The 24,710-nt window shown below is 46.1% G+C and overlaps 1 protein-coding gene across 2 annotated transcripts; it reads right to left on the reverse strand.

Moving 5' to 3' along the window:
- Positions 1-220: 220 nt before the first annotated feature.
- LOC134947836 (C5a anaphylatoxin chemotactic receptor 1-like) lies at positions 221-21,619 on the reverse strand. Of its 2 annotated transcripts, none has more exons than XM_063935694.1 (2): positions 21,391-21,619; positions 221-1,389 (listed from the first exon to the last, which is right to left on the reverse strand). In XM_063935694.1, exon 2 carries the CDS (start codon positions 1,347-1,349, stop codon positions 294-296), a length of 1,056 nt encoding a protein of 351 aa, XP_063791764.1. In that variant the 5' UTR covers positions 1,350-1,389; positions 21,391-21,619; the 3' UTR covers positions 221-293. The 2 variants fall into 2 exon arrangements, with proteins under 2 accessions (XP_063791764.1, XP_063791765.1); XM_063935695.1 differs by lacking the exon at positions 21,391-21,619 and adding an exon at positions 18,892-18,930.
- Positions 21,620-24,710: the final 3,091 nt, after the last annotated feature.

Consider the following 24,710-nt stretch of genomic DNA (forward strand, 5'->3'; position numbering starts at 1 on the left):
CCAAGGAATTTTGCTGTACAGATAAAATATGTGTCTGAATGCGTTTTATTTCACTAGACCAGTCATTCCCAACCGCGGTTCTCAAGGCACACTAACAGTGCAGGTTTTAGTGATATCCAGGCTTGAACACAGGTGACTTAATTAGTACCTCAGTTATTTTGATTTAACCATCTGTGCTGAAGCCTGGATGTCACTAAAACCGGCACTGTTGGTGTGCCTTGAGTACCGTGGTTGGGAATGCCTGCACTAGACATTATCGACAACGCACACTGTGACACCATTTGTATTGTGCACTACACAAGAGCCTCTGTGTTCTTGGTGGAGATTGTTGACTTAGACCTCTTGGCGTCAGACGACTGGCTCATTTCCTCTGCCAAGACATTCTTTATAATAAGGTTGATTGATCTCTTAAATTTGCTCTTGAATTCTTGACCCACTAGCACATAAATGATTGGATTAATACAGCTGTTGATGAAGGCTATGGCGATCAAAACTGGGTCTACTAGTAGGGTGGATTTGAAAATTGCTGATTTGCTTGAGTTTAGAGCCAGAATGAGTCCAGCCACGTGGTACGGTAACCAACACAGAAAGAACCCGATGATCACCACAAGGACTACCTTCAGCGTCTTATTGGAGTTTGTGAACCGTCTGCTCACCTTTTTCACCAGTATACTGTAGCAAGCAGTGATGACCAAAAAAGGGATGATGAAACCCACCAATAGGCGAAAAATGGCAATCGCTGCCTCCACTTTCTCTTTGTGGAATCCAAGCATATCATAGTTGTAAATACAATCTTCTTTCCCGTTCTCACGTTCCCGTGTATACAGAAAGATCATCGATGGGCTGTTTAGGATGATGGCCACGATCCACATAACCAAACATGCCAGATATGCCTTTCTCACAGTCCTATGGTTCTGACACCAGATGGGTTTTATTACCAAGGCACATCGGTCGATGCTGATCATAGTAAGGAGGAGGACGCTGGCGTACATGTTGACTAACAGAATGGAAGAGAGAAACTTGCAGGCAAATAGGCGCAGTGGCCAGTATCCAAGGGCCAATTCCATGATGGTAAACGGTAGTGAGAGACAACACAACAGGTCGGCCACTGCCAGATTTAGGAACCACACAGTGTTTACCGAGGTTTTCATTTCAAAGGTAGTTATCCACACAACCAACGCATTGCCAGGAACACCAAGCACAACAACTATGATATACAGGATCAATGAAACCCACTGAACAGAGGAAATTTGGGGCAGAGGGCTGATACTGTCTGTTGGGACGGCATCAGTGTTTAAGTCATAGTCAGAGGCATTTATATAAGTAAACTCTGTGCTAGTAAGCTCCATGACAGATTAATCAAATAAATGTTGTAGTTTCTTCGAGGACCTGTAAGAGACAACGACCACATTATTTTGTTACTGGCAAACATTATGACATATGTATAGAACAGTGATGTAATACTGTAGATTGAGCAACTGTGATTACCTGTCTTATTACGTCATCCAAACCCTTAACAGTTATATCTTTCCTGTTTGTCAATAGTATAACATTAAGTGAAACAGTTTCCTCCTCATTTCTTACACACATGCATCCTGTTATCAGCGATAGGGCTTTCCATTACACGTAGCCAGTCACTGGACAGGTGGGTGACTTGTTATACCAAATGCTACACTACCCATCCTGTTGTAATTACCAAAGCATCACACAAATAATTGAATGAAAGTAAGGAAGTTTAAACACCGTCTGTCTGTGCTGACCTTGGTGTTTGACTGTGCAATTAACATAACTATAAATGGCATCTGCCCTGGAAACCTACTTAGCACAAACTCATAGAAATCATCAATACATATTATAATTTTTTTTTCTAAAAATGGAGATTAATATAATTACAGGCAGTACAATCAGCTGCAGCGTAGACCACTATATAGCATGGGGGAGGAGGGGTTGGTTAAAACATATAAACGTACCTTTAGTTTAATGTTACATGTAATATGTGTGATGACTGGCGGACCCCGGGGATTTGCAGCACTGCTGTAATCCACAGCTGCTGCTGCTTCCGGGACACAGCACTCAGCTTCTCCTTTCTGCATAAGCCCGCCCCCAGACTCCCATTGGCTAGATACACAGAGTCTGGCGCGGGCTTATACAGGAAGGAGAACTAAAGCTGAGTGCTGTGTTCCGGGTGCAGCCGCAGCTGTGATACACAGCGCTGCCGCTCCCAGGGGTTAGGCAGCTGTCACACATATTACTTGTAACATAAAAGGTACTGTATGTTTTAACTGTCCCCACCCCCATGCTATGTGTGGATTGAGCTGCAGCAGCCGCCACTGTCTAGAACAACTCTTAGCAGAACCATTAAGTGTCAAGTGAATTATCATGTATTTGTAAATGTGTGCAACTAAGGGGCATTTTTATTATGCTATAATTACGTCACAACTTTCAATGCAGGAATAAATGACCACCTGCATTTACCATTCTGTGGGCTCCGAAAATAAATTCAATGCGGTAGCTCATAGGCTTTCTGGAGCTTGGTAAATCTGACTGCTTAGCAGAACCCATGGGGTATGCTGTGGTGGTCAGAAACGGATATCTTTACACCCCCACCCCCTTGTTACATCTATGGGATACTGTACTTTCATTTTGCCTGGATAGTTTTGTTTACTGGTTTAAAATAGTGAGCTGATGGATTTTCTTTGTTCTAGCTAACGCCTGCAAGCACCTGTTTCATCTTATCATCTTCCATTTTGTGTATATTGGGCCTGATTCAGAGATGGACTGTAAGTACAGCAGCTGGTTCTTTGGACCCAGCCAGAGCCGGCCTTAGGCATAGCCAAACTAGGCAAATGCCTAGGGCATTTGGTATGCTTAGAGGCACCAGCAGCTTCTGCTGATTAAAATGATATGCGGCATGCCTATATTCTGTGTGTAACTGCGGCTGTATCTGCATACGAAATGCTACATTGCAGTGTATTCCTGGAAATCACTGTAATGTATGCAGATACAGCCGCAGTCGCACACAGAATATAGGCATGCTGCATATCATTTTAATCAGCAGAAGCTGCTTGTGCATCCTATCCACATTGTAATGCAAATATCATGATGCATTTTCATAAACAAAAGGCGCCCGACGTTAGGAGAGCTGCCAGATGACTCATGCCAGGCATCTCCTGCAGAATTAGCGGCAGTGCTAGGGGGCACCAGCCAAAATCTTGCCTAGGGCATCATATTGGTTAGGGCCGGCTCTGGACGCAGCTGCTGTGTGATAATATGCTAATGCTGCAGGAGGCCGCTTGTGTAAATAGGCGCCTCCTGCCAGCTTCTGTGATCCACTGTTACACCCAAAGGTGCAGCCATCAGGTCACTCTGCATGAACATTGGTTGTCTCAGTAACCCTCAAGTTTTCATGCAGTCAATGGCAGTGAAGCTGTGTCCAAAGACACAGCCACTGGCCTTGATAGGCCCAGAATACGGAGCAGAAATGCACCCGTTTTCTGGAAGGCTGTTCCTTCCACCGTCCACAAATTATTGCAGCATGTCAATCATGCTACCTCTTAGGGGCACAGCAACAGACAGAGATCTATAGTTGTATTTATAATGGGTGCAGTGTGTGCACTGCACATGGGACCCAGGATCGAGGGGCCCACACAGCACATGCTGCACCCATTTCTTCTATACTTACCTCTCCGGAGTGCTGCGTTGGCAGTGCTGAAAAATCACTGGGAAAATGGCATGTTGGGTTTGCGCACATCTCTGAATCAGCCCCATTGAGGCATTTACAGGATCTGTAGCTGCTGGTCTTATAGAGGCCTGTAGAGCCATATTGAGGACATGGGGGGTAATTCAGATCTGATTGCTGCTGTGCAGATGCACCACACTGTGCCGGCGCGCCGCACAGCTGCAACGGGGATCGCCGGTCAGTGACGGGATTGTGCGAAGGATCCATTCGCACAGGGCGTTCGCAAGGAGATTGACAGGAAGAGGCCGTTTTTGGGTGGCAACTGACTGTTTTCAGAGAGTGTCCGGAAAAACGCAGACGGGCTCAGGGCCGGATTAAGCATTGGGGGTGCCCAGGGCACTTAAGACAGGAAGGCCCCGGTGGAAGGTGGGGGATGTGTATTAGAATGTGCATACCTCCCAAGATGTCCCATTCCAGGAGGGACAAAATGCTCTCTACCTGGACTTCCCACTTTATATATGATTGGCATCACTGGTGTTGAACAATTTAATTGATAAGAAAGGTATTTCAACACAGTTGATTGCAATCATAAATTAAGAAGGAAGTCCAGGTAGTGAGCATTTTGTCCCTCCAGGAATGGGTCATGTTGGTATGTATGGATTGTGTATATTAAATGTAAACCAATGGTGTATATTAGTTTTAAACTAATAGTTTAATAAGGGCTATGTACTTTTTATAGCTCCACCTAATTGAAAGACTACTATTATTTAAACTTTTCTTGTAGCGTAACAAAGACAACTTAACCTTAAAATACACATAGAAAAATTAAATAATTTATCTTGTCACATGCAAGAATAGCAGTAGCCTCTGTACTACTTACACACTGGGACAGGACTCAGGAGGACTATCTGTGTATGTCTATCTCTAGAACCAAATGGTTTAGTTGCATAACAGTTTACACAAGACTCAGTCACCCAAGCAAGGAAGAGAAGCTGGGATCCCAGTGTCACTTACAGCTCTCTCCACCCTACTATCTCTGCTCTGGTCGGAAAGCTCTATCGGTAGCTCATGAAACATGATACTCCTGTGTCTCTGCCTTCACTGAATACTGTCCTGCTCACATTATGGCTGCTGGTTCTGCTGCTGCTTAAGAGGGAAAGCTAGTGATGTCAAGGTGCTCAGGTCGGGGGGCCTCCTGACAAAAGGGGGTCTGGGGTACAGTATGGTCTGCATCCCCACCTTAATCTGGCTATGGACGGACTCAAGCGTTTTCCAGGAGGGTGTCTGACGTCAGATCCGGCCCCGATCAGCAGTATTCTATCGCACAGGATAATTAAGTCCTGGGCTGCGCAGAGACTGCACAAACTGATTTTTGGGCAACTCTGCACCAGAAGAGTTTGCACACTTGCACAGTGATTTTCCCCTCCCCCTGTAGGTGGCGACTTTCTGATCGCAGGGCAGCAAAAAACACAGCCCAGCGATCAGATCTGAATTACCCCCATGGTACTGTAATGCTTACAGCATTTTAGCCACGAGGACATTATAACTTTAAGCATGCTCCTATACCTTCATGTTTAAAGTTATAATGCCTGCACAGTTCAAATGCTGTAAGTAGCATTTTAGCCATGTCGGGATCCCTGCATCTGAGTTCTGGTGTCGACAGTGTCACTGTTGGTATTGTGACTGTAGACATCCGGGCTGCATCCTATATTGGAGGATCTTGGGATACCTCCTGCTAGGTTAACTCTCACATTAAAATCACATAAATGAGTAACCCAATATAGGAGGTCTCATTGTTAAGAGTTTACCATCAGTCTTAGCAAAAACAGGATTTTAATACCTACCGGTAAATCCTTTTCTCTGACGTCCTAGTGGATGCTGGGACTCCGTAAGGACCATGGGGATATAGCGGCTCCGCAGGAGACAGGGCACAAAATAAAAGCTTAAGGATCAGGTGGTGTGCACTGGCTCCTCCCCCTATGACCCTCCTCCAAGCCTCAGTTAGATTTTTGTGCCCGGCCGAGAAGGGTGCAATCTAGGTGGCTCTCCTGAGCTGCTTAGAATAAAAGTTTAGTTAGTTTTTTTTATTTTCAGTGAGTCCTGCTGGCAACAGGCTCACTGCATCGTGGGACTAAGGGGAGAAGAAACGGACTCACCTGAGTGCAGAGTGGATCGGGTTTCTTAGGCTACTGGACACTAGCTCCAGAGGGACGATCACAGGTTCAGCCTGGATGGGTCACCGGAGCCGCGCCGCCGTCCCCCTTACAGAGCCAGAATCTACTGGACAAATGGTCCGGATCGCATCTGCAGATGCATCAGCGGATAACCCTGTCGCCAAGGACAAGGGTGTCTCTCCTGTGGTGGCTGCAGAGTGCTCATCTACTAGAGGGCCGCAGATTTGGCATTCAGGATTGGATCCTGGTAACCACGGATGCCAGCCTGAGAGGCTGGGGAGCAGTCACACAGGGAAGGAATTTCCAGGGCCTGTGGTCAAGCTTGGAAACGTCTCTTCATATAAACATTCTGGAACTAAGGGCCATTTACAATGCCCTAAGTCAAGCAAAACCTCTGCTTCAGGGTCAGGCGGTGTTGATCCAATCGGACAACATCACGTCAGTCGCCCACGTAAACAGACAGGGCGGCACGAGAAGCAGGAGGGCAATGGCAGAAGCTGCAAGGATTCTTCGCTGGGCGGAAAATCATGTGATAGCACTGTCAGCAGTATTCATTCCGGGAGTGGACAACTGGGAAGCAGACTTCCTCAGCAGACACGACCTTCACCCGGGAGAGTGGGGACTTCACCCAGAAGTCTTCCACCTGATTGTAAACCGTTGGGAAAAACCAAAGGTGGACATGATGGCGTCACGTCTAAACAAAAAACTGGACAGATATTGCGCCAGGTCAAGGGACCCTCAGGCAATAGCAGTGGACGCTCTGGTGACGCCGTGGGTGTACCAGTCAGTGTATGTGTTCCCTCCTCTGCCTCTCATACCAAAAGTACTGAGAATCATAAGAAGGAGAGGAGTAAGAACTATACTCGTGGTTCCGGATTGGCCAAGACGGACTTGGTACCCGGAACTTCAAGAGATGCTCACGGACGAACCGTGGCCTCTACCTCTAAGAAAGGACCTGCTACTGCAGGGGCCTTGTCTGTTCCAAGACTTACCGCGGCTGCGTTTGACGGCATGGCGGTTGAACGCCGGATCCTGAGGGAAAAAGGCATTCCAGAAGAAGTCATCCCTACTCTGGTCAAAGCCAGGAAGGACGTAACCGCAAAACATTATCACCGCATTTGGCGTAAATATGTTGCGTGGTGTGAGGCCAAGAAGGCCCCTACAGAGGAATTTCAACTGGGTCGTTTCCTTCATTTCCTGCAAACAGGACTGTCTATGGGCCTAAAATTAGGGTCCATTAAGGTTCAAATTTCGGCCCTGTCGATTTTCTTCCAGAAAGAACTGGCTTCAGTACCTGAAGTTCAGACATTTGTAAAAGGGGTGCTGCACATACAGCCTCCTTTTGTGCCTCCAGTGGCACCTTGGGATCTCAATGTGGTGTTGAGTTTTCTAAAGTCACATTGGTTTGAACCACTTTCCACTGTGGACTTAAAATATCTCACATGGAAGGTGTCGATGCTGTTAGCCTTGGCTTCAGCCAGGCGTGTGTCAGAATTGGCGGCTTTATCATATAAAAGCCCTTACTTGATATTTCATTCTGACAGGGCGGAATTGAGGACTCGTCCTCAATTTCTACCTAAGGTGGTTTCTGCATTTCACATGAACCAACCTATTGTGGTACCTGCGGCTACCAGGGACTTAGAGGACTCTAAGTTGCTTGACGTTGTCAGGGCCTTGAAAATATATGTTTCCAGGACGGCTGGAGTCAGAAAATCTGACTCGCTGTTTATCCTGTATGCACCCAACAAGCTGGGTGCTCCTGCTTCTAAGCAGACGATTGCTCGTTGGATTTGTAGTACAATTCAGCTTGCACATTCTGTGGCAGGATTGCCACAGCCAAAATCAGTAAAAGCCCATTCCACAAGGAAGGTGGGCTCATCTTGGGCGGCTGCCCGAGGGGTCTCGGCTTTACAACTTTGCCGAGCAGCTACTTGGTCAGGGGCAAACACGTTTGCTAAATTCTACAAATCTGATACCCTGGCTGAGGAGGACCTGGAGTTCTCTCATTCGGTGCTGCAGAGTCATCCGCACTCTCCCGCCCATTTGGGAGCTTTGGTATAATCCCCATGGTCCTTACGGAGTCCCAGCATCCACTAGGACGTCAGAGAAAATAAGATTTTACTTACCGATAAATCTATTTCTCGTAGTCCGTAGTGGATGCTGGGCGCCCATCCCTAGTGCGGATTGTCTGCAATACTTGTATATAGTTATTGTTACAAAAATTCGGGTTATTATTGTTGTGAGCCATCTTTTCAGAGGCTCCTTTGCGTTTATCATACTGTTAACTGGGTTCAGATCACAAGTTGTACGGTGTGATTGGTGTGGCTGGTATGAGTCTTACCCGGGATTCAATATCCTTCCTTATTATGTACGCTCGTCCGGGCACAGTATCCTAACTGAGGCTTGGAGGAGGGTCATAGGGGGAGGAGCCAGTGCACACCACCTGATCCTTAAGCTTTTATTTTGTGCCCTGTCTCCTGCGGAGCCGCTATATCCCCATGGTCCTTACGGAGTCCCAGCATCCACTACGGACTACGAGAAATAGATTTATCGGTAAGTAAAATCTTATTTTCTCCTAGTGCGTAGAGGATGCTGGGGTCCACTTCAGTACCATGGGGTATAGGCTGCTCCGCAGGAGCCATGGGAACTTTAAGACTTTTCCAGAGTGTGAACTGGCTCCTCCCTCTATGCCCCTCCTCCAGACCTCAGTATAGGAACTGTACCCAGGGAGACAGACATTTCGAGAAAAGGATTTACTTTTAAGTTAATGGTGAGATTCATACCAGCTCACACTTCAACCATGCCGCACAACATGGCATTCAACATAACACATGCCAACGGGCATGAACTATTGCAGCAATGTGCTGAAAACAATTTTAACACAACACCTGTGTAAAACTATAACAAATAAACTACTGCAGGTAAAGTACGCACTGGGCTGGGTGCCCAGCATCCTCTACGGACTAGGAGAAAAGGATTTACTGGTAGGTATTAAAATTCTGTTTTCTCATACGTCCTAGAGGATGCTGGGGTCCACTTAAGTAACATGGGGTTATACCAAAGCTCCAGTACGGGCGGGAGAGTGCGGATGACCCTGCAGCACCGATTGACCAAACTGTAGGTCCTCAGCTGCCAAGGTGTCAAACTTGTAAAATTTAGCAAACGTGTTTGTCCCTGACCAAGTAGCTGCTCGGCAAAGTTGTAATGCCGAGACCCCCTGGGAGGAGGAGGAGGAGCCCACCTTTCTCGTAGAATGGGCATTCACCGAATTCGGTACCGGCAACCCTGCCGTGGAATGAGCGTCCTGAATCATACCTCTGATCCAGCGCGCAATAGTCTGCTTAGAAGCAGGACACCCAATCTTCTTGGGAGCATACAGGACAAACAGAGCCTCTGTTTTCTGTATCCGAGCTGTTCTTGCGACATAAATTCTCAAAGCTCTGACCACATCCAGAGACATCGAACCAGCAAAGGTGTCAGTAGCCACTGGCACCACAATAGGTTGGTTGACATGCAAAGAAGAAACCACCTTTGGAAGAAACTGCTGACGAGTTCTTAGTTCAGCCCTATCTTCATAAAATATCAAGTAAGGGCTCTTGTGAGACAAGGCCCATAACTCAGACACCCTCCTTGCAGATGCCAAGGCCAACAGCATGACCACTTTCCAAGTGAGAAACTTTAACTCTACCTTCTGGAGAGGTTCAAACCAATCTGATTGAAGGAACTGCAGCACCACGTAAAGATCCCACGGTGCCGTAGGAGGCACAAATGGAGGTTGGATGTGCAGAACCCCTTTCACAAACGTCTGAACTTCCGGAAGGGAGGCCAATTGCTTCTGAAAGAAAACGGACAAGGCCGAAATCTGGACCTTGATTGAACCCAATCTTAAGCCAGCATCCACACCTGCCTGAAGAAAATGAAGAAAACGTCCTAACTGAAACTCTTCTGTTGGAGCCTTCTAGGTTACACACCAAGAAACATATTTTCTCCAAATACGGTGGTAATGTCTATGCGTTACTCCTTTCCTCGTCTGAATAAGAGTGGGGATGACTTCTTTGGGAATACCCTTTCGGGCTAGGATCTGGCGCTCAGCAGCCATGCCATCAAACGTATCCGCGATAAGTCTTGATACATGCACGGCCCCTGCTGCAGCAGGTCCTCGTGAAGAGGAAGAAGCCGAGGATCTTCTATGAGCAACTCCTGAAGATCTGGATACCAAGCCCTCCTTGGCCAGTCTGGGACAATGAGGATCGCTCGAACCCCCGTTCTCCTTATGATTTTGAGAACTTTTGGTATCAGAGGAAGTGGAGTGAAGACATACACCGAGCGAAATACCCACTGGGTCACTAGTGTATCCACTGCTATTGCTTGAGGGTCTCTCGACCTGGAACAATATCTCTGAAGCTTCTTGTTGAATTGGGATGCCATCATGTCTACTTGAGGAACTCCCCAAAGACCTGTCACCTCTGCGAATACTTCTTGGTGGAGGCCCCATTCTCCTGGAGATCGTTCAGGTAAGGAATTATATTGACTCCTAGCTGTCAAAGGAGGACCAACATCTCCGCCATCACCTTGGTGAACACCCTCGGAGCCGTGGAGAGTCCGAACGGCAACGTCTGAACTTGGTAATGACAATCCTGCACTGCAAATCTCAGATAAGCTTGATGTGGAGGATAGATAGGAACATGTAAGTAGGCATCTTTTATGTCCACTGACACCATGAAGTCATTTTCCTCCAGACTGGAAATCACTGCCCTCAGAGATTCCATCTTGAATTTGAACCTTTGCAGGTAGATATTCAGTGTTTTCAGCTTTAGAATCGGTCTGACCGAGCCGTCCGGCTTCGGAACTATGAAAAGGCTTGAATAAAACCCTTCTCCTTGTTGCGACAAGGGAACCAGGACAATCACTTGATCCTGACACAATTTTTGTATTGCTGCTGATACCACTTCCCTGTCTGGGATAGAAGCTGGTAAGGCCGATTTGAAACATCGGCATGGGGGAATGTCTTGAAACTCCAGCTTGTACCAGTGGGACACAATTTGTAAGACCCACGGGTCCAGACCAGATTGAACCCAAAACTGACTGAAGAGCTTCAGACATGCCCCCACCTGAGCGGACTCCCGCAATGGGGCCCCAGGTCATGCTGAAGATTTGGCAGAAGCAGAGGTTGACTTCTGCTCCTGTGATCCTGCAGACGCTGTGGACTTTTTGCCCTTTCCCCTTCCTTTACCTGCAAAGAAAGGGGAACCTTTGCCCTTTTTGTACTTATTGGGCCGAAAGGACTGCATCTGAGAGTGATGTGTCTTTTTCGCCGGCGCAGGAGCATTGTGTCGATTTACCTGCGGTAGCCGTAGAAACTAAGGCATCCAGCCCATTTCCAAACAAGGCCTCTCCTTTACACAGGAGAGCCTCCATATTCCTTTTGGAATCTGTGTCAGCATTCCATTGGCGAATCCACAACGCCCTACGTGCCGAGATCACCATGGTAGCGGCTCTTGATCCTAAGAGACCAATATCTTTCATGGCTTCTAGCATGTACGCAGCAGCGTCTTTGATATGACCTAGCGTTAGGAGTATCTCGTCTTCATCTATCGTGTCAATGTCTGATGACAAGTTTTCTGACCACTTTTCAATAGCACTACTCACCCACGCACAGGCAATGGTAGGCCTGAGTAGTGTCCCATTGGCCACATAGATAGATTTCAAGGGTGTCTCTAACTTGAGGTCTGCCTGCTCCTTTAGTGAAGCCGTCCCAGGCGCAGGGAGAAACACCTTTTTCGTTAACCGTGACAGGGCACTGTCTAGAATGGGGGGTGACTCCCACCTTTTCCTGTCCTCTGCAGGGAAAGGGTAATCCGCCTGAATTCGTTTTGGAATCTGAAATTTCTTTTCAGGGTTAGTCCAGACTCCCTCAAAGAGCCTGTTTAGCTCATGAGATGGAGGGAAAGTTACATTAATTTTCTTTTCTTTATTAAAGTAAGCCTTCTCCTGTGGTAAAGGAGGGGGCTCCGTAACTTCTAACACCTCCTTTATAGCAATAATCATGTATTGAATGTTTTTTGCTAATTTTGGATCTATTCCCCTGGAATCACTAGTGTCGACACAGGAATCAGAGTCCGTGTCGGTATCAGTTTGTACTACTTGTGCAAAAGATCTTTTTTGTGAACCAGAGGGGTCCCCTGTGGATGAAAAAACAGAACTATTAAAAAATCACATCTTCCACGGATTTTCTCCAGTTTTTTGCATGAGACTCAGACTTATCCAATCTCTTACTGATATGATTCACACTATCACATAATTCTTTCACCCATTCAGGCTCGTGGTGCGACGGCTGCGCCACCACATTACAACTCTGTATCCCTAAAATGGCTCCCTCAGGGGAAGAGCTTCCTGCCTCAGACATGTCACACACGTGCATAATCACACCACAGACACTCCGGGGTTTATAGGGGACAGACCCACAGTAAAATCTGTCAGAAGGACACAGAAAAGGAATTGCCAGCTCACAACTCAGCGCCAATGAAAAATCCCTGTGTCATGTACTTTGTACACAGAGACCTTTAGAGCTTTATAATGTAAAATAATATGATTGAGCACCAAATTTACACCCCCCCCCCCCCTCTTTTTCACCCTGATACTTGATTCAGAAGTGGAGAGGAGGATCAGCGTTTCTTCCCCTGCAGTAGCTTGGAGAAAATGGCGCTGAGCAGTGTGCTGGCTGCCTGAGGAAGAAGCTCTGCCCCCTGTAATGGCGCGTTTCCCCTCAGAAATCATCACAAATTATTTATACTGGCGGGGGTGTAGGACTGTGCCACAACATCATATGCTACCTTTTGCCAGTAAGAGTAGGTTTCATGTTGCCCAGGGCGCCCCCCACCCCCGTGCCCTGCCCCCTGCTGTGCACTGTGTTATGGATAGCATGCTTGTGCAGCGTTCCCGCCCGCTGCGTGGTACCTTGAGCCGTCACGATGACCGGAGGTCCCTCTTGCAGATCTCCGGTAACACTACTCACCAGTCTTCTACCCTTCAGGAGCTAATGGTGTCCTGTCAACAGAAGCAGAGCCAAGAAACTATTTAGGAAGTTGGTTCCTACTTCTTCCCCCTACGTCCCACAAAGCAGGGAGACTGTTGCCAGCAGTCTCCCTGTAAAATAAAAAACCTAACATAAAGTCTTTTAGTAGAACTCAGTAGAGCTCCACTAGCGTGCGACCAGTCTGCCTGGGCACATTTTCTAAACTGAGGTCTGGAGGAGGGGCATAGAGGGAGGAGCCAGTTCACACTGGAAAAGTCTTAAAGTGCCCATGGCTCCTGCGGAACCATCTATACCCCATGGTACTGAAGCATCCTCTAGGACGTATGAGAAAGCATTGTTAAGTGACTAGTGGCTTGTCCATTTGCAATTGTGCATAACTAAGGGGGCATACACACGGGGCGACTTGCGCCTGTGTGCTAAGCGATATAAGTTAGCACACATCGCTATACACCGCTGTACACACAGCGATGTGTGCTGAGCCAGGGCCGTAACTAGGGGGGGGCTAAGGGGACATGCGCCCCGGGTGCAGGATTTGAGGGGGCGCCAAGGAGTTACAGAGGAGCACGGTTTGTTTGTGGGGGTTTTTTTACCGTCAGTTCTGTGCTGCTCCATTGAGACAGCAGACAGCTCAAAGGGCAATGTATCTGACCCACCTGTCTGCCCGCAGCTGGCTCCGACGCTGTGCGAGTGAGCTCCAGTACCTGGGATCTCTCCTATGTCGGCTACTGTCTTAAACTGTCTTCTTTGCCATGCAGTGCTGCGACTAGCATGCGGTGCACCATGCAAGCTATAGAAGCGCACTGTGCTCCCAGTTAGCAGTATCAACCTCCGCTTTGCCTCCCAGATGGGGGGATTTGGTGTAGCTTAAAAGGGGGTATAGTGCAGTGATGTAGTGTACCATATAGGGTATGAAGTGTAGTAATGTATTGCAGTATATAGGGGCATGTAGTGCATTAATGTGGTGTAACATATAAGGGGATGTAGTGTAGTGATGTGGTGTAGCATAAAGGGTATGTAGTGCAGTGCATAGGGGCATGTAGTGTAGTGATGTAGTTCAGCGTATAGGGTATGTAGTATAGTGATGTAGTGCAGTGGATAGGGGCATGTAGGGCAGAGATAAAGTGTTATGATATAGGGGGTCTTTCAGACCTGATTGCTCGCTAGCATTTTTTGCTGCGCTGCAATCAGGTCAGAACTGGGCATGCGTATGCACCACAAAGCACAGGCGCGTCACAGGGGTACAAAGTGGATCGTTGCTCTGCGATGGGTTTGTGTGAAGAATCCATTTGCACGACCGATCGCAAGGAGATTGACAGGAAGAGGGAGTTTGTGGGTGGCAACTGACCGTTTTCTGGGAGTGTTTGGAGATACGCAGGCATGTCCAAGCGTTTGCAGGGCGGGTGTCTGACGTCAATTCCAGCCCCGGACAGGCTGAAGTGATCGCAGCGGCTGAGTAAGTTCTGGGCAACTCAGAAACTGCTCAAAATATTTTTTGTACAGCTCGGCTGCACATACGATCACACACTTACAAAGTTAAAATACACTCCCAGGTGGGCGGCGACTGTGCGATTGTAGGACTGCAAAAAACAGCTAGCGAGTGATCAACTCTGAATGACCCCCATAGTGCAATGTATGGGGACACACAGAGGAGCATGTAGTTGAACACGCTGGCGGCGCATGTGACACATAGGGCATTTGAGGCACATAGCGGAATAATTGTCCAGTAGTATCCCCTTTTTTCAAAATGTTTGAGAATCTGGTTATTTTAAGGCCCATACACACTTGACGCTGCACACATCGTTAACGACTTCCCTTGAACAGCTGAGCAAACGACATGAGCATACACACTACCAACGACCAAAGACGAAAGACCAAAGACCAAAGACCAAAGACCAAAGACCATAGACCATTCATCGTTGAAGCATCCAAGCTGAACAGTTTATTAAAATAATGAGCTGGGAACAGGGCTGGTGAACAGTGGCTTGGTCGTTGGTCGTTGGTCTTTTACACCATACACATTCAACGACGTCTCTGGTCGGTAACGACCATAGTGGAAATTGAGCATACATGCTCCACAGATAAGCGAGGGTCGTTAACGTCCCGCGGGGCCGCGCATCGGTGGTCGTCTGATGCATACACATTTGACGATATAATGAGCGACGTCGTTGATGAGGGCTGAAATGAACGACGTCGTTCATTTTATCGTCAAGTGTGTATGGGCCTTTAGTCTGATAGGGTTTGTTTGTTTGTTTGTTTGTTTGTTTGTTTGTTTTTTGTGGGGGAGGCACCAAATTACTGCCTTGCCCCGGGTGACGAAAATCCTAGTTTTGGCCCTGGCTGAGCAATCTGTTCTAACCAGTGTTCTTTATGCAAATGCTTGGTGATCTAACTAAGGGGGTAATTCAGACCTGATCGCTAGGCAGCGATTTTTCCTGTCCTGCATTCAGATAGTCGCTGCCTACACGGGGAGTGTATTTTCGCTGTGCAAGTGTGCGAACGCATGTGTAGCAGAGCTGTACAAACTGATTTTGTGCAGTTTCTGTGCAGCCCAGGACTTACTCTTCCTGTGCGATTGTTTCCTGCTGATTGGGGCCGGAGCTGACGTCAGGCACCCTCCCTTCAAACACTCGGCCCTGCCTGCCTTTTTCCAGATACTCCCTGAAAACGATCAGTTGCCACTCACAAACGCCCTCTTCCTGTCAATCTCCTTGCGAACACCCGTGTAAATGGATCCTTCACACAAACCCGTCGCTGACCAGCGAACCACTTTGTAGCCGTCCATCGCGCCTGCGCATTGTGGTGCATATGCATGCGCAGTTCGGATCTGATCGCCCGCTGTGCAAAAACGCACAGCAACGATCAGATCAGAATTACCCCCTAAATCTTGCCTGCATGTGCTAAAGATCTGAGCGGACGATGGCGACGCTCGGGACCGCACATAGGGGTTAATTCCGAGTTGATCGCAGCAGGAACTTTGTTAGCAGTTGGGCAAAACCATGTGCACTGCAGGGGAGGCAGATATAACATGTGCAGAGAGAGTTAGATTTGGGTGGGTTATTTTGTTTCTGTGCAGGGTAAATACTGGCTGCTTTATTTTTACACTGCAATTTAGATTTCAGATTGAACACACCTCACCCAAATCTAACTCTCTCTGCACATGTTATATCTGCCTCCCCTGCAGTGCACATGGTTTTGCCCAACTGCTAACAAAGTTCCTGCTGCGATCAACTCGGAATTACCCCCTATTGCCATCGCTATGGGGTATATACACGGAGCAATCCGTGCTTAATTTCTAAAAATAGGCAAGAATCACCCCGTATGTATGCCCCATAAGACTTCTGCATTTTCATTTTTAATGAAATGTCGGCATTTTTACTGTTTTAGAGCAGTGAGCGGAGGGAACGTTTAGTCTAGACAACCCCTGTCTTTCAAGTCCTTTGTTTCAGACAAGAAATTAATTTAGCAATTTTTTTTTTTGGGGGGGGGGGGGGTATCATTGTAGCCAAGCATTAGCTGAAATAAACTCTGTGGGCTGAATGGCATTGCCCACATTAGTTTTGCCATTAAATGAATTGCTATAAGTCTAAAGACTATCTCACTGTAATCACCCCGTTGCCTGCAAGTCATTTTGACTTATACATCTGATCTTTATTTTATCTGATACTCTCCACTACAAAGTAAGAAAGTTCAATGCCTATGTAAAAGACAGCTGTAATCCCTATTTTTTCTTGAATTCAATAATACACACTCAGCCTTTGATTACAGCAGAAGTGCACTGCGAACTGTAGAAATTGGATAGGGAGAGTGGAGTCCGAACAAGGGGGAGATGCTACACACACAGTCAGGCTGCTGCCGCATGGGAGAGAGGAGGAGAAGCTGAAAACAGTGAAGCAAAGTAGTGGTGACCATCGATGGCAGATTATTTATAATTCCATCAGACAGAAACTGTCAATAATGAGCCATCGGTTTGTGTTTTATACATGTGCCGTTGGAATTCGCAAAAAGTGCATTTGTGTTTAACCATCTGGCTCAGCCATCAATATTATACAATGGTGGCTGGCCATCGATAGTGAAACCACTCACCATTTCCGTCTGGCCATCGATGGTTGCTATCCTGTCATCCAGTCCTCCCCATAACTCTGTGACTGGTGAATAGATACATCTAATTCCTAGGGGGAGATTTATCAAATCTTGGAGAGAGATAAAATACCAACCAATCAAGCTTCTAGACATCATTTGACAGGCTGTGCTAGAAAAATGATAGAAGCTGATTGGTTGGTACTTTATCTCTACTATTCCCTTAATCTCCTCCTTAATGATTTGACAGGGTACATTTTAATAAATATTCAGCCCATATATACTGTAGCTGCTTTCACAGTACATGGGTGATGGACCCACTTTAAATATGTGATGTTGCAGTTTTATTATGCAACTCTTCCTTTAGCCATTTTGTAAGAACATTTTTACATGCTCCTTTTAGTTCTGCAATCTCTTTCTTAACCAGGCAGGTATCAGAGCCTGTACTAGATTGCTACATATGTTAGTGCTCCGCACATGACTGAGTCTTCAGCTTAGATTTTTTTTTTTTTTACCCTCAAAGTAAATTTTAGTAAATGTATTTAAGAGTTATCAGGCTGTTTCCTGTGTCGTTCCGTTGGATAACCATCTCATTCACTGCAACATGATTACTGTATGTCCTTATCACTTGCCTTTATATGGGATAAAGAAGGTTATGTGTAGGTACAAGCTACACTATGGGCAACTATTTCACATCCCCCCCCCCCCCCCTATGAATCGGTCCCCAGGTTACAGTTCCAAGTCACAGTTAAAAGGGAATTATCATAATAATATACCTCATAAAAAATAGTTGTTCTGATTAGATGTACCTTCAAGAAAGTAATACTATTACAGTTTTTAGTAAAATAATGCTGCTACACTTACAACAAAGTAATTCTAACATACATTCTGTAAATTACTACTGTATTTTAAAATTAAAGTAAATTCAGTAAATTATTTACTAGCGTTTCAATAATGTGGTATTAGAACACTTTTGGTAAATTAACAATGCTAGATTATACAGTAGTAGAAAAGTAGTACTTCCACATTTTATTCATACAGTAACACTACATTTCAAGTTATATTATATTGTTAAACCTTCTGTAAATTAGTATTAGAAATTATTACTGGTACACGTAATAGTTCATTAATATTACTACTCTTTAATAATGTGGTAGTACTACAATTTCAGTGCATCAGTAACCATGAAAAAGCCACCGGTATTTAACCTGCATGCAAAGACAAATAAATCTATGTGTACCCCTTGCAGTGCAATATGGTTTGGTCAAGATACAGGACTGGATGTAATGCGTCCGAGATCACCGGAGGGGCAATCACAAGGCATGGTTTTGCCTTGTAAGTGACTGCCCCTTTAAAAAACGTCTGCGATCGTACGGCATCCTGTACCTCTGGCAATCTCGGATGCCATTACATTCCGCCGACAAAGGTACTTGCTCTTTATTGCTTTGTTCCCAACCCAGAATTAGCCCCTTGGCATATTACTTCGATATTTTCAGTAAAATAGTGCTACTAGGCTTTAAGTAAATAGTACTACTACTCTGTCAGTAAATTGGTATGTCTATGTGCTATGTAGGTCAGTAATTTAGTACATGTACTTCTCTCATTTTGGTAATGTGTATCTAATAAATATATAGTATACAGCAGTGAGGTCAGTGGCTAGGGAGGCACTGGTTAGTATCAAAGTCAGATTTACATACACATATAATTTTGGGGTGATTCATTATTATTCAATATTCTGGTCTGGTCTGTACTAGAGTATAACAGGCACTACTTCCCCTGCCCGCACATCACTGGTGTACAGAACTGCTACATTATCAGGAAAGTATTACAGTACAGTGTACTTAACCTAAATGTACCTCTTCAGAAAATTGCTGAGATGTATTTATATCCCTTTTATATGTATATGGAAGTGCTATAGTACTTACCAGGAACAAGGGTGCTGGCTGGCCTCTGGCAGATCTCTATTAAACTACGAGACCACTTCCCTGTTTTAATAAGGTTTTGTGGTAGATGTCAATCAAGATTATATGACATCACTTATTGACTGTCCTGTCCTCTACGTATCCCAAAATAAAAAACATCTTTTTTACAGCACTGGGTTGATTTGAGCTTTAGTTCCATTGTTGTGAGGACAAATAGTTGAAAAAGTAAATTTAATTTATTTAAAACTTTAAAAAAAATTTTTTTAAAACGTTAATTGATTAAAAAGAAAGCTTTAGTTTAACACTCAAGCATTGACATTTGTTGGATATGGACATGCGTATATAATAGTGCAAAAAAGACAAACAAAAAAACACCCCATCACCCTTTAATGAATCAGCCCATATATCTCTAAACGCACTTCTTCTCCAAATGCAGCAAGTAGCACGGGCAAAATGGTTTGCATTGTTTGCCCCAATTCCAGAAACTAACACTTACTCCTGTCCTATGCCAGACTTAATTTCACAGAAGCCGAATAATTAAACTTAAGGAAAAGTGCAAGTGAGTGGTCCTACTATAGTGAAAATCATCCCCAGGCATGTCAGTGTGAGGGTTGTGCCTCTGCGGGGGATGGACAGGGAACTCAAAGTGGTAGTGAAAAAAAAAATCTGTAATACCCCTTTCACACCAGCCAAAATTTCCCGGGTTAATGCACATGAACGCGCATCAACCCGGGAAATTTCTCAGTGTGAAAGGGTACAGGGTCAAAATCCCGGGATTCCTGCCCCGGCATTTCAACCCTGATATCTTCCAGGGTTGGTCCCGGGATCTTCCCGGGAACCTGGTCAGTGTGAACGGGAGTCGGGTCAATGTGCCCCGGCTCCCGTTCCCTCTCTATGTAGCAGGCGGCGCTTAGAGATCATGTGATCACTTGCGCCACCCCACCCCCCCCATGCGTCAATATGCCGGGCTGCTGGCTGCAGTATGCAAGGGGTCTAAGACCCGCAGTTTTAGGTATGAAAGGGGTATTAGTGGCCTCATGTAGGCGTGACCAAATCAACTGTAGGTGGCGCCCAACACAAAAGTAGGAGGGGTTAGGAAACCAATAACCCTAGTCACAATAGGGCAGATTCACAGCTGAGAGAAAGAGAAGAAATGCTTTGTCGAGCATTTGGCAATATTTTCTCTTCTATTTATCAAGACACTTATTTACTAATTGCACTGAAAACTTGTATATTGGAGTGAACTCCTATTAAATAGAGAGGTTTACATGCCATAACTTGACTGTACAATGGGATACACCAAGATCTGAGAGGCCTTAAGATGCTTGATAAGATACCAGTTTAATTCAGCTGCCATATTAACTGCATACAGTATATGCTTTACTAAAAATACTAAACTTGAAGGATTGGCTAATCTATGTACAGTAACAAGTTCTTTGCTGGACATAAGCTAAGCTTACACACTTCAAGTCAATATCAACAACTAGGCACTGGAGGACACAAAACCTGCTTTAGACATCTGTTTTGCTTATTATGAGCTAGTGCAAATGTACACAATATGCACTATTAACAATTACTGTAGGCACTGGAGGACACAAGACACATTTTACATCTCCTTTCCTTATTAATATGCATGTTTAAAGGAGACCGGCTGATGTGTACTCATCTACACGATCTTCATATATTTCATGCTGGATTCTGACGTACTTAATGTAGCTTTCATTTAGTGCTGTTAATGCAAAACTTGGTAGCCTCTCTGGATGGAAATGTAGCCAATCAGAGATATGATTGGCAATATTTTAGATTGTGATATACTTATATAGGTTATGACTTACATTTAGTGAGGGGTATTCAATTGTTTGAAAAGTCAGTTGGGTGTCTGTGTTTTCCTATCTAATAGACAGGAAAAAACAGACACCCAACCAACTTTTCACACAATTGAATATCCCCCAATATGTGAATCCATTGAACGTGAGTGTAGATTGTGTTTAATAAACTGTGGTTTGTCTGACAGTGGTTCATTTGAGTTTTTTCTTTATTTCGGCACCGCCAGAGCAGCAAGTAGTGATCCAGCAGGTGGAGAAAGCACGTAGACAGAATCAGCACAACAAGAAATGGAGTACACACATTGGTTAAGAAGCTTGACTCCACCCGTCACCTCCCCCCAGCCGCCGGGTCGCCCGTCGGCCGTATCCGCCGTCGGGCAGCTCGGTGGCATATTGCTGAATGCATAGGGGGCATAAGGCCCATACACACTGGGCAATTTTGAGCTGAAAGCAGGTCACTTTTGGTGTTTTGAGCTGCTGTCAGCTCAAAACCGCCCAGTTTGTATGTCCCAGCGATGAGCACTGATGCGCACTCCTGCTTCATCGCCGGCGGCTGCCGTTCAACTGCTGGTATTACGGCTTTCCATAGCGCCCTGCTATGGAAAGCACTTCACCCCCGCTGACATCGCTGGGCAGGGGGGAAAAGCGCTCAGTGTGTATGCACCTTAAATGTTACCTGCCAGTGGATCTTCAGATGTTACTCTGCTCAGGGTAACCTTTCTCCTGTTGCTGATCTTCTCTTGGCAATGCCTCCACACAATTCTCCGGATGTTAACCCACAAATCACCCGGAGTTGGCTTGGGAAAGTGCCCTAGTTAATTAACTAATGCTTGTTATATTGATTAACTTGGATATTCCCCTATGAAACCTCTGCCTTCAGCTCCCATCTTCCATTGCAGCATTTGAAGAATAGACACCGTTATGAGAAATTTGGCAAAAGACTGGATGTTTTATTTGTCTGGAACTTCTGCTTCCTCACTGCTAACAATAACAACTTTCAGTCCACAACAATTACACAACTTGACATTTCAGTACACTGAATATCCCTTTATTTGTATCAGTTCCCTGTATGCATTCATTTCTCAGCACCGAATAATGGATTTGTATCATTTGCCGGTATCCCTGTAAGCTGCATGCTTACTTCACAGCAGTAATCCTTTCCTCAATCAGGATAAATAGTTTGGAGTCGAATAAAACTTTAATGACAGCAACATAAATGTTTTGTGAGGAAAGCTAAACTACTAAACTGTGCCCATATGGGTGCTTCTTAAAATTGAGGTATGGATTTAAGGGAAACCCAAACAATGATGCACTTCCTGTATGTGAACTCAATAAGGCGATTTATGGTAAGAACTTACCGTTGTTAAATCTCTTTCTGCAAGGTACACTGGATTCCACAGGGAATTACATCGGGTGTAGAGTTGGATCTTGATCCGAGGCACCAACAGGCTAAAAGCTTTGACTGTTCCCAGGATGCATAGCGCCGCCTCCTCTATATCCCCGCCTCCAGGCACTGGAGCTCAGTTATGTTAACCAGACCAATGCAGTAGCAGGTAAGAGACGACAACAGTTAGTAGCCACAGCGAGCCACATTTTCACGACAGGAGAAGGTACCAGCGGCTAATGCCATACAAACCCAAAGAAGCTAAGTGCGTCAGGGTGGGCGCCCTGTGGAATCCAGTGTACCTCGCAGAAAGAGATTTAACAACGGTAAGTTCTTACCATAAATCTCCTTTTCTGCAGCAGGGTACACTGTGATTCCACAGGTAATTACATTGGGATGTCCAAAAGCAGTTCCTCATGGGAGGGGATGCACTGTAGAGGGCACAAGAACCCGGTGTCCAAAGGAGGCATCCTGGCAGGCGGAAGTATGGAAGGCATAGAACCTTATGAACGTGTTCACTGAGGACCACGTAGCTGCCTTGCACAATTGTTCAAGGGTCGCACAACGCCGGGCCACCCAAGAAGGTCCAACAGACTGAGTAGAATGGGCTTTGATGGTAGCAGGAGCTGGAAGGCCAGCATGTACATAAGCATGTGCAATCACCATTCTAATCCATCTGGCCAAGGAGGGTCATTCCGAGTTGATCGCTAGCTGGCGTTGTTCGCAGCGCAGCGATCAGGCTAAAAATCAGCATTTCTGCGCATACGTATGCACCGCAATGCGCAGGCGCATCCTACAGGTACAATGAGCATCATGGGTTTGCACAGAGTCTAACGAACATTCCTGCTGCACGGCCGAACGCAGGAAGATTGACATGAAGTGGACGTTTCTTGGTGTTTACTGACCGTTTTCAGGGAGTGCTCAGAAAAAGAGGCGCGGCAGAAAAAACCGCAGGCGTGGCTGGGAGTTCGCTGGGCGGGTGTGTGACATCAAAAGCTGTCCCTCCGTCGTTAGAATCAACGCACACAAAGAGTAACTACAGGGCTGGTCTTGTTTTGCAGGCGCTCTGCTGCACAAGCGTTTGCACTTCTGCAAAGCTAAAATAGACTCCCCAGTGGGCGGCGATAATGCGTTTCCACGGCTGCTAAAAACTGCTAGCGAGCTATCAACTCGGAATGACCCCCAAGATCTGCTTATTAGCAGGCCAGCTACGTTTATGAAAACCAAAAAGAACAAAGAGAGAATCAGATCTCCTAAGCGAAGCTGTTCTCTTCACATAAAGACGGAGAGCCCGTACCCATCCAAAGACCGCTCTTTGGAGGATAAACCAGGAGAGGTAAAGGCCGGAACCACAATCTCTTGGTTAAGGTGGAAAGATTACACCACCTTAGGCTGATAACCAGGGCGAGTTCTAAGAACCGCCCGATCATGGTAAAAAATCAGAAAGGGTGACCGACAGTATAAGGCACCCAAGTCTGAAATCCGTCTAGCAGAAGAAAGAGCCAGCAAAAACAAGACCTTAAGAGTAAGCAACTTAAGGTCCACAGATTCAAGAGGTTCGAATAGAGACTCTTGTAGGGCATCCAGGATAACCGACAAATCCCAAGGAGCCACAGGAGTAACATAGGGAGGTTGAATCCGTAAAATACCCTGAGTGAAAGTATGAATGTCAGGCAGAGTCGCAATTTTTCTCTGAAACCACACCGACAAGGCCGAAATATGAACCTTGAGGGAGGCCAGTCGAAGGCCTAAGTCCAGGCCTTGTTGCAGAAAAGCCAAAAGTTTGGCAGTACTGAACGTACACGCACCATAATTCTTAGCAGCACACCAGATGAAGTAAGAATTCCAGACCCTATAATAAATCCGAGCCGAAGACGGTTTACGGGCTTTAAACATAGTTTGAATGTCCGCCTCAGAGAATTCCTTGGCCCTCAGAACTGAAGCTTCAAGAGCCACGCCGTCAAAGCCAGTCGGGCCAGATCCTGGTAGACACAAGGGCCCTGAATGAGGAGGTCTGGGTGTTGCGGAAGTAGAAGAGGACACTCTATCGAGAGACCCTGCAGGTCCGAGAACCAATGTCGCCTGGGCCACGCTGGAACTATCAGAAGTAGTATTCCTCCTTCTTGCTTAAACTTCCTTTTACCCTGGGCAGGAGGACTACGGAAGGAACACGTATGGCAGCCGAAAGTTCCATGGAATTGCCAGGACACCCACTAACGCTGCTTGAGGCTCCCTTGTCCTTGCTCCGAAGACCGGAACCTTGTGATTGTGTCGAGACGCCATCAGGTCTACATCTGGTAGGCCCCACTTGTCCACTAGGAGTTGAAATACTTCTGGATGAAGGCTCCACTCTCAGGCGTGTATGTCCTGACGACTGAGAAACTACGCTTCCCATTTGAGGACCCCCGAAGTGAACATTGCCGATATGGCTGGCAGATGGCATTCCGCCCATTGAGGAATCTTTGACACTTCCATCATTGCCATGCGGCTTTGAGTGCCGCCTTGATGATTTATGTACACCACCGTGGTGGCGTTGTCCGACTGTACTTGAACAGGCCTGTTCTGTACCAGAGGCAGGGCCAGTTTCAAAGCATTTAACACTGCCCGCAACT

The sequence above is a fragment of the Pseudophryne corroboree genome, chromosome 8 (genome assembly GCF_028390025.1).
Source record: "Pseudophryne corroboree isolate aPseCor3 chromosome 8, aPseCor3.hap2, whole genome shotgun sequence".
In the NCBI taxonomy this organism is placed as follows: domain Eukaryota; kingdom Metazoa; phylum Chordata; class Amphibia; order Anura; family Myobatrachidae; genus Pseudophryne; species Pseudophryne corroboree.